This window comes from Corvus kubaryi, unplaced genomic scaffold (genome assembly GCF_017639235.1).
Source record: "Corvus kubaryi isolate FWS band 111438036 unplaced genomic scaffold, C.kubaryi_AGA036_p1.0 split3-37304, whole genome shotgun sequence".
NCBI classification, from domain to species: domain Eukaryota; kingdom Metazoa; phylum Chordata; class Aves; order Passeriformes; family Corvidae; genus Corvus; species Corvus kubaryi.
The window spans coordinates 1,240,091-1,250,440 of NW_024582087.1; the positions used below are offsets into that span (position 1 = coordinate 1,240,091).

The window sequence follows — 10,350 nt, forward strand, 5'->3', positions numbered from 1 at the left end:
AGAGCATAAAACCCAGTTTTCATTTTAAGCAAGTATTGAGAAGTATTTTTTAAGGCAATAGGTGCATTGCTTGCAGCAGGTATGAAACGAACCAGGTGCACAGCACTAAGTTTTAGTATCTACAGTTGTAACAAGCTCAAGTTACCCGACCAGAAAAGCAAACCTCAAACCCTAGGAACCTCAGGGAGGGCTTTCAGGCAGGAAGCTCTCAGCAAAAAGGTATTTGGCTCTTCTTCAGGAGCTGGGGATTTTCTCAGCCTCTGGCTTGTGCACCTTTGTACAGTCAGGTGTGCACTGGAGGGAAGAGGTGCTCCTGCTGTCACTCGCCCTGTGTCACACATGCGCAGGGCTCCGAGCAGCCGTGAGGTCAGATCCCAGGGAAGGCAGGACAGGAGCTCTGCTCTGCTCCGTTACTGAGCAACAAATCCAACCTGGCCTGGCAAGAAAGAATTCAGCTCTCACAGAAGGTGATTCACACAGAAGCCACTGCCTGCTCTCCCAGCCCAGCCTGCAGAGCTATTCATGAAGCGATTTCTGATCGTCCTGGCTGGAGTTTCAGTGATCGGTAAGTCCGGAGCTCTCCTCTGCTCTCACTGATTGTGGTGTTTCTGTTTGATCCTGGAGTCTGGACTTCTATCCTGTTTCCTGAATTATCACCTAGAGAATGAGCTGTTGTCTGAGTTCTCTTCTATGTTGATCTGTCCTTGTAGTAACTCCCATGTGGGGTTGGTATGCTTGAAGGATTAGTAGGGAGAGGAAAAGATTCCTTCACTTTAAAGGGTTTGTCACTGTGCTACAACCCAAATCCTACAGGAGTGAAGGATATTCACTGATTTCAGGGGCTTTGGATCAGTCTCCTTGTGTCTTAAGCAAAGGCACAAATGAATACAAGAACAGCCCTGATTTTAAAAGAGGTACAAATAAATAATGTAATCTTAAAATGAGAGCGTCATCATAGAGTGGTTTGGGTTGGAAGAGACTTAAAGCCCATCTCCTTCCACCCCTGCCATGGGCAGGGACACCTTCCACTGTCCCAGGGCACTCCAAGCTCCATTCAGCCTGGCCTTGGATACTTCAGGGATCCAGGGGCAGCCACAGCTGCTCTGGGCACCCTGTTCCTCACAGGGAACAATTTCTCCCTTATATCTAATCGAGATCTACCCTCTAAAAGCCATTTAATCCTACTCCAGATGTGACAAGCTCACTGCAGGGTGAATGAAGGATAAACTTGCTCTTTCCAAACACCAGCTTTTCACCATTCAGCCTTGTCATCCATCTGCTCATGGCTGGGATCTTACACTGTGAAGCTCCTGTACTGCAGGGACTGTCACACTGCGAAATATCCTGGTTTTCCCCTGCCCACACTTGACTGTGCTTGTGTTATGCTGCTTTGCATAACAGAGTTTTAGCATGGATAAATGTGGGAAGACAGAGATTTCCTACTCCTGATAAGATATGGGTATTTGTGACTCAGTTTTCAGGGTGCTCAGACAGGGAATCCCACCCCTTTCATACCCACATTGCTGCCTCCTGCTGAGCCTGGAATGAGCAGAGGCAAATGTGGAGCTGCAGATGAAGTCAGGACAAACTCTGGAGTAGCCAGCAGCCCATTTCTGCACCACTTCCCTGCCCAAATGCCACACACAAGACTGAGAAGGGCTCTGTGCCTTTCTGCCTAACCCTCCTCCCATTCAGCCAGCGAGTTTGAATTGGTGGCACTCGGTTCTGCTCCGTGGGGGGAAGCTTGGAGCGAGGATCCAGCTGGGATTTAGTCTCTGCTCAGTGTGATCTTGTCCAAGGCACCCCCATCCCAGTGCTCAGTTTGCCCATCTGTGCTATTTTCATTTGCTCACCCCACTTTCTCACAAGGGCTGAACCCTCACGTGCTCCAGGTGTTTATCAATGCCACAAACCAAGAGCTGAGTAATGCATAAATGATCTACCTTTGAGGGTCTGCCTATAATCTGAATTCACAGCGTTTATAAATCCTGAAGCTGCAAGCTCTTGTGGATCAGCCTTGGGAAAATTTTGCACTGTGTTTTCTCATGATAAGAGAGAGATAAAAGCCTCAAGGACTTTTCTGCAGCATCTCAGAGCCAGTTTGCTGCAGGAGGGCCGTGGCATCCTGCTCTCCAGGGACATGTTTGCAGGGGCAGGGGACACTCCTGCCCTCCAAAGCCAGAGCCATTCTCCCCAGGGAAGAGGAGCAGGGCTTGGAAAGCAGGGAGCTGGCTGAGCTGTTTGCTCTCACCCTGGCACACCCAGGTCAGAGTCCAGACATCAGGTGTCGCTCTGTACAGGCAGTTTCCATCCAACAAAACATGGAGCACGAGAGGAGAACGGCAGCCACCTCTTCAGGGAGGTGACGCTGAGCTCTGCATGTCACTTCCTTGAGCAGGGGCAGGGAGCAGAGACATTCACAGACGTAATTCTGGGCTTGAAAACTGGTTATTATTCTTATTTTTCCACCCATTTAAGTGCTCTTAAAGAAACCAGACTAGAAATTCAAGGGTTCTCTTTCTCACTTGAGTTTTTGAGGCTTTTCTGTATAAATTCCTGACTGACATTTCTTTGGGATGAGTCAGTTGTCTGCAAGGTGTGTGATGTGAGCACAGTTTGAAGTCTTGTTCTGCTCAAGCTCCTTCTTTTCAGCCCAGCTTTAGCAAAATAGCACAGGATCAATGTTCATCTGAGGGCTGAGATGTCAGAAAATGCTTTTTAATACCAGTTTCTCTGCTCCTTCAGGCATTGTGACTACAGAGAGATCATCATGTCTGAAACGTGCAGCATTTTCTTCCACAAACTTTGAGAACATCCTGACCTGGGAAACAGAGGCAGATATTCCCCCTGGCACTGTATTTGATGTCCAATACAAACAGTAGGTGAAGTTTGCTTCTTTTGGGCTGTTCTTAGGGCTCTCAGAGAGAGAAAGGGCCAAGAGAGGATTTGGTTTTGCTGTTTCTCGTGCCTGTATTATTTATTATTTATTATGAGGAGAACTCACCAAAGGACAGGATTATTCAAAGTGGGAGATGATGCCCATTTAAGCAAATATTTTACATCTTGGGTTGCTTTGCTCCATTACTGAGCTACTCTTGCCTTCAGCAACTTCCTTCTCTCTATTCCATTTTCCTCTGGTTCTGTTCAACCAAACAAACCCAAACCCTTGTTTTGTCCTCAGGTATGGAGAGAAATCCTGGCTCACCAAGAATGAGTGCCAGAGCATCACCCAGCTCTTCTGCAACCTCACCCGGGAGACAGAGAACTTCAGGGAGCATTTCTACGGCCGGGTGAGGGCCAGGAACTGCTCCTCCAGCTGGGTGCGCTCCGAGAGGTTCGAGCCCCGCAAAGAGAGTAGGTACCACTGCAAGCCACCAAATCCTCCTTCCTGCGACCTCTAGGGCAGCATTTCCTCTCCTTTCAGCCCTGCAAGGCTCTGTGCTTGGTGGGGAGGGAGTGAAGGACTGGAGGTTTGTATTGGGCAAGGAGGTAAATGAGCAATGGGCAGGGCCTCACGTGAGATCTGACTCTAAAGTGGGAGCAGAGGAGAAAAGGAAAAGCCAGGTGTGCTGGAAGGGAGAGCTGCTGGTGAGAGGCATAAAGAAATGAGTGAGACATGATGAGAAACCTGAGCACAGCGAGTCCCAGGAGCTGTGAAATGTGAACATTGGGATAAGCATCCATTCCAATGGATGCTTCATGTTCCCAGCCCCTGAGTGAGCCCTGCTGCAGACACACAACGCAGCCTTTGGGGGCCTTATTGGCTCTGTGGCTAAAATTTCCCCACTGAAAAATCACCAAGAATAATTCAAGGTGGCATCAGCAGCCAATGGTTGTGAAGAGCCTTCAGACCTGTGCACCAAAAAAGCTGTGAAAGCTTGGATTGAACCCCTTTTCAGTGCTGGGTGTAGCGTGTGCCTGTCCCCAGAAATAAGTGCAGGCACAAAAGCCCTGTAAATGTGATGGAGGGTGGGAATTGGGGTTTGGGCAGCTGAGTGCCTGTGATGGGATTTCACCCCTCACGCACACATGGAGGAGGATATCCTGCACAGGGAAAGGGAACATGGAGCTGGGAGAACAAGGTCCTAAGGAAAAGCCTGGGGCTTTTCCAAAAACCACCCCATAACAACCCCAAAACCACCTCTACCTCCAGTGGCCTGACTTCTGCCATGCTCATACAGCTCAGACACCTTTTTGTATAAACAGAAATAACAATTCCAGTGACTCTGGGGTGTGTTTAAGATATCAGATGATATTAAAACAGCTGACACTGCCTGTTCTGTCTTTCCCAGCCATTATAGGAGCACCACAAGTGGAATACATTCCCTATGTCCGCTCCATAAAGTTCCTTATCCGGCCCCCCGTTACCCCCCTGCGGGGTGAGGATGACCAGCAGCTCACTGTGGAGGACATTTACAGCAAATTTGGGCCTGTGGATTATCACCTGACAATATTCAACCAGAAGACACACCAGCAGGTAAAGCACCAACTCAGGCACTGGGATTTTCTAAATCCCTTTTCAAATAAGCTGGAGCAGGATCTGAGTTTACACAGGATGGAGGAGATTTCTGATGTACAAGGGGAAGTTTTGGAGTCTTTGGCTCTCAGGAGAACAGGAACTTTAAGCATTCTTCTTAAATTCTGGGAAAAAAAAGGACTTTCCAAAACTGCTGTATAATTAGCAAAAAGTAAAACCGTTGGTGACTAAGAAAATTACTTAATTAGTTCAAGTCTTAAGAAAGTGAAATGCAACATTAAATGTAGAAATAATAGAAAACAAAATTATATAAATATTCCGAATTCCATACATACAGAGTAATTACAGCCCTGTACAACCTCATTAGTAAATAATATTTTATGCTGAATTTTGCAATCTGAATTGAAGAAAATTTAATCTTCCTAAAATACAGATTTTACCTTTTTTTTCAACAGTGGACAAAGAATGAGCACAACAAAGAACTTGAAGTTTCCAATTTGGACCCAGACACTGAATACAATGGAACAGTTTATATCTGTCTGCTCCAGAGAAGGAGCAAACCTCAAGTGTTTTGGGTCAAAACACTGGCAGGTGAGGCTGTTAACTCTGCTGAAAGTTGAAAAGTCCAGCTGGGATATTGGATACACAAAATACATTGATTTTCAACACGGAACGTTTTAATAGTTTAAAAATTCATTCTGATGAGACGAAACCTGTGACATCACCCAGCTAATTGTGACATTTTTCTAATCCATCTCTCTTTCCACTTGTTCTCTTCCCAGACAAGACGTGGATCCTCTACTGTTTGGTGGCCCTGGCGTTCTGTGCAGGGCTGATCTTTGCTGCCGGCATTTATGTGATCTACAAATACATCAAACAGCGCAGTGCCCAGCCCAGGGCCTTGGTGAGTGCCCTTCAGCCACTGCAGCTCAGCTTGGAAATCACGGAATCACCACTGCCTGGGGCTGGAAGGGACCTGAAAGATCACTTAGTCCACGCCCTGCTATGGGGTCCACACCTTCCACTGTCCCAGCCTGGCCTTGGACACTTCCAGGCATGGGGCAGCCACAGCTTCTCTGTGCCAGGGCCTCACCACCCTGAGTAAAGATTTTCTCCCCAGTATCCAATCTAAACCCATCCTCCTTGATTTAAAGGGTTAATGAGCTGTGTCTGGGCAATCAGTGCAGATTACTGGTACTTTATAGAGAGGTGCTGGGAACCTGCCCCAAACTGAGCCCCTCGGGTAAGGCAGCTATACTGAGGCATCCGAAATCCCTAGCTCCCCTTGAAATCCTGGGATTCTCACCTATCCCTCATCTCCCACAGCAGGAACTGGGTTTTCATGCTAATGAGCTCAAGGATTTTCATGCTATTTCCGTGCTGCAGGGCTTAGGCCAAATTTTACAAAAGCGAAAGCAGGAGTTTTTCTTCCTCATGTTTCAAGATTGTTCAATTGATACACAATGAGAAATGTCTGTATTCCTGTGAAGGGTCATTCCCCAGGGAAAAAAAACCCGGAGTTCTTTTGTCAGCAGAGCAGATCCCTGGTGGTTGTTACTGACTTTTACTGACACTTCTCCAAAGAAATTGTTAAAGTAACTAAAGCAAACCTTCAAGGTCACAGCTTCTTGTTAATAACCCATGGTTGTTTATCTGTTCCACCAGGACTTCAGAGGGATTCCATCATTCCAGCCTCTCACGCTGACAGTGGAGCACATCATAAAGCCCCTTAGTTTATCCAAACCTTCCCTTTTCATCCCTGAAGTGCAGCTGGCACAGATGAGCCAACATTTGGACTGGGCTCCGGAGCCACCACGGCCTTTCTGTCCCTACCAGCAGCAGGCAAATGTTCCAGCATTCCAGCTGCCCCCTCAGCCATCCCAGGTGGAAATCACAGCTCTGACTGGTTACACTCCTCAAACAGCTGCGCAGAGCATTCCTGCTGCCACATCCAGCACAAGCGAGCCCCTGACCTATGGGGTGTGTGTGGAAGGCACAGACCACGCCAACAGGAGCTCACAGCAGGACCAAAGGCTGAAGGAAGTTTCTCCAGATCATTCTGTGCATGGAAAGCTCCAAACCCAGGGGCTGGGAAAGAGCTGCAGCCACTGGGATTACAAAGAGCAGCAGCCAAAGGTGGCACTGTGGAAGAGCAGGGACAGACTGGAGTCGGTTCTGTTCCAGGGGAGCCCTGGGCAGACACAGCTGCTGCTGCAGAGTGACGGGCTGGAAAGTCCAGAGTGTGTGTCCCAGCTGTCCCTGTCTTTGCTGGAACAGGGAGGATGCTACAGACAACAGGCAGAGCTGCCACTGCTGCTGTCTGCAGGGACAGCTGAGGCAGACTGTGTTCCAGAGGATGAACTGCTGGCACCTCTGTCAGCAACCCTCCTTCTCTCAGTCCGGACTGGGAACGATTTCCCTGGAGAGAACCACCCGGAGCAGTGGATGCTGCCAGAGTCATTCCTACATCCTGCAAACAAAGTGCAGCTCCCAGAGACTGCAGGCATGGAAATGTTCCCAGCAGCAAAGGAGCTGAGCTGCACAGAACTGAGCGTGTCCCCAGACAGCAGCTCAGGCCGGGACAGGGGCACTCCTCTCACCATGCTCTTCAAAGATTTGGACTTAAAAGTGCAGTGGGATGAGGATGATAACACAGAATTTTATTAGGATGACTTAACGGTGTTAAAATCCAGGTGATGTTTTCTTGCATGAAACAGAAGCAATGCAAAACCACAGCTAATGCTGGCTGTGTTAACGTGCTCAGGGCTGTCAGACTGTTCCATTGTGGGCTTTGGTGCCTTTACTGATAGAATTACTCCTTGTTACACTGCAATACTGTACCTTTGCACTTAAACAACAAGTTTTCTTTCTTGCATATTCTCAAATCTATTATGTGTTGGGTTACTTTAAAAGATGAGTTAAGATCCCATTTCCAACTCCAAATTCAGTTTACTGAAAATTTAGCAAAATTCACAACAGAAACTGCCTTTGCTCTTTACCAACACCAAAGATCGAGGGCTAAGATGTATCCACACTTAGAAGAAATTCAGGTATGCAAACCTAAAAGAATTCACCGTGGTAGAGTAAAAGAAGTAAATAGTTATTGGCGTTCTAGCCTTGGATAAATTACTTGGCAGTATTCTACTTCCCTGGGATGGACTTTGCCTTTAAAGGAGTCCTTGAAACTGAGTAACAGCTCCTGATGCCACAGTTCTGTGAAATATGTCCCTGTACCCTATGGTTTTTAATACTAGTACAAAGATAAAGCCTTTTTTAATACCTGTACAAAGATAAAGCCTTTTTCATCTCTGCAACAGATTAATGCAGCCTTGGCCCAGTTCTGAGATTTCTCAGCTGCTGCTCCTTTCCTTCTCTGCAATAGTCACACATTCTCTTCTTCCCTTGAGATCCCCAGGGATGAAGCACCTGGGATCACATTCCAGGCAGGCAGGGATGTGAGGATTTACAGCACTCCCGGTCCAACCCTCAATCTCAGTTTATCCCAATCCCAATCCATGCACTCAGTAATCCACAAAGGAGACCGGGGAGGTCTTGAGCTCTTCCTCCCACCCCTCACTGACACTGCCCATGAGGAACCTGCTCCATGTTCCTGGCACATCCTCCAGAGCTGCCGTGACCATTTTTTGGGAGCCAAAATCCTTGGAGCACTTGCATCTCCACCAAAAGCAAGTTAAATTCTAAATTCAGGGGCCAAAGGAGGCAATTATTTTTCATTCAGAGGAAAGCACAGTTCAGCCTGTTCATTTCCAGTGCTGTGGTGAAAAATGTGTCCGAGGACATCAGTTCTAGAGAAGTAGAAGCATTTACAGGAATAAGCAGGGTTTGACTGGTATGGGGAAGTATTCACTCAAAGATACTAAGGCTGACCAGAGGTAAAATCCAGCTGTTCCCACTCCAAGTGCACTTGGGGGTTTTCTCAGCCCAGGGAAGCTGAAGCTAAAGGCTAAATTCCACTTGCTTTGGGGTGGTTTTGCAAATAAGCCATAGGCTCATGAAGTGAAGATTTTTGATGATTCAACCCAGGATTAAAGAAATAGTCTTAGAAACTTTACAGGCCAAGGTTCAGCTCTGAGCTCCAGCACCAACAACTGACAAAGAGCCACAGCCCTGTGAGGCCAAAAGGTCAAAATTCCAAGTGTGGTGAAGAAGTGTCAAGCACTGGGTATCAAAGATTGAAATATGTGCACGGCTTGGGCAGCGACCAGCAGGACATTTCCAGGGAGCTCACCCCATACCATTCACTGCTAAAGGGTTTGTGGAATGCCCTTTGATCTGTTTCCTGTACTCTGTGCCCCAAAAAACAACGCACAGAGAAATGCTGCAGCTCCTGGAGTGGTTCCCAAGGACTGTGAGACCCCAGGGGTGACATTTTTTCCCACTAAAGCTCCCCAGAGAGGCATTTAAAGCCAGTGATGCAATTACCTTCTTCAGAGTTGCCTGTGGGCTGCATATCTTGTGTCAACAACATTCCCAGTGATGCTACTCAGGGAATAATCAAATTCCACAATATCAACATTTTGGATGGTGTTATGAAATATAACCCCCAGCACAGGAAGAGTATGGGCAGAGTTGTGTGGAAGGGATGGGGGCCTTGGGAGAGCATTTGAATGTGCTGCTAAAATCACATTATTTTCTATTTTAAAAGCTTTTCCAAATCCCTCAGCAGAACCCCTGCTGCAGGGTCTGATCATGCCCAGACTGTATAAATGTGTCATCCTGGTGGAGGACAGATGGCAACTGAGGAAAGTCTAGGAATGGATTTTTAGAATGCACGTTGGTGCCTAAAGATGCAAAGTGTCCCCGAGCTGGGACATCCATCTCTCCTTCAGGCCCTTAAATACCTTCAGGGCTGCATTACCCCTGACTGAACAAAAGGCAGGAATGATTCCAGTCCCATCCCATCCTGCCTGTTCCACCCTCCAGCAGCTGTAATGTCCAGGGATCACAGGCAGGAGAGCCCTGTCCTTTGGAGGGACTGACTGCAATATCCTCAACTTCCTGCTCTCGTCATGGCTTAGTCAATATTGATCTTTGAGGCCTGGATCTTCTGAGCAGAGGGAGACTGGTTCTTGTCTCATGAGTCACCTTCTAAATTTAACACATAGATCATCCATTCTCAAGCTGCTCCTCTTTGGAAAAGCTTGGAAAGAGAGGTTGATGCTGTTGAAGGAATGTGTCATCCTTGCTGACCTCACTGCCTTCCTCTGTTCAGAACCAAACTGATCCATTTGTGTCAAACAGCTGCTCCAGGACGTCCTTATCTCCATCTCCTTCTGTGTAAGAACATTGCCAGGTAAACAGCAGGATTTCAACATTGTTCCAAAGGTCTCCCCATGCAAACCATCTGTGCCTAACAGCACTCTGCTCCTCAGTCATCCTGGCTGCTCCAGATAACAGTTCTGATAGCTCTGGATAATAAAATCAAGGAGTGTGTGTGTCCCCAGCAGATGTCACGCCAATGACAGGTGAGCGCTGCAGTTCAGTTGTCACAAGGACACCAGAGGAGCAGGTGGCAGCTGAAACCCTAGAGCAAAGCATTGCTCTTTGTCTTCTCAGCTAAATCTGGGAGCTGGCACTTGCTCACTCCCCGAGCAGCAGCCCCGCTGGAAGCTCAGCAGGGATCCTTGCCCAGGGATGAACACTCTGCAAGCCAAGGATCCCTTTCTCCCTCCCTGTTTGTTCCTTTATTTTGGCACTGGAGGGTGTTTGAGCACTATGAAAAATCACCGGTGAGTTTTTTAACAAGTTCTGGGAGGAAAATCTTACTCGAGGGACAAATGGGAAGCTCTAAATTCTGGAGACAGAATGAAGGAGAGCTCACAGAATCACAGAATATCCTGAGCTGGAAGGGA

General features: G+C 47.6%; 2 protein-coding genes across 3 annotated transcripts in view; one reads left to right on the forward strand and one right to left on the reverse strand.

The window, feature by feature from the left end:
• The window catches only part of GRHL3 (grainyhead like transcription factor 3), a 102,872-nt gene that overhangs the window by 60,419 nt on the left and 32,103 nt on the right, over window positions 1-10,350 (reverse strand). The gene's annotated exons all lie outside the window — the stretch shown is intronic.
• Window positions 244-10,166, forward strand: IL22RA1 (interleukin 22 receptor subunit alpha 1). The gene is made up of 7 exons (XM_042015710.1): window positions 244-565; window positions 2,746-2,878; window positions 3,182-3,354; window positions 4,293-4,477; window positions 4,933-5,068; window positions 5,260-5,381; window positions 6,143-10,166. Exons 1-7 carry the CDS (start codon window positions 523-525, stop codon window positions 7,142-7,144), a joined length of 1,794 nt encoding a protein of 597 aa, XP_041871644.1. The 5' UTR covers window positions 244-522; the 3' UTR covers window positions 7,145-10,166.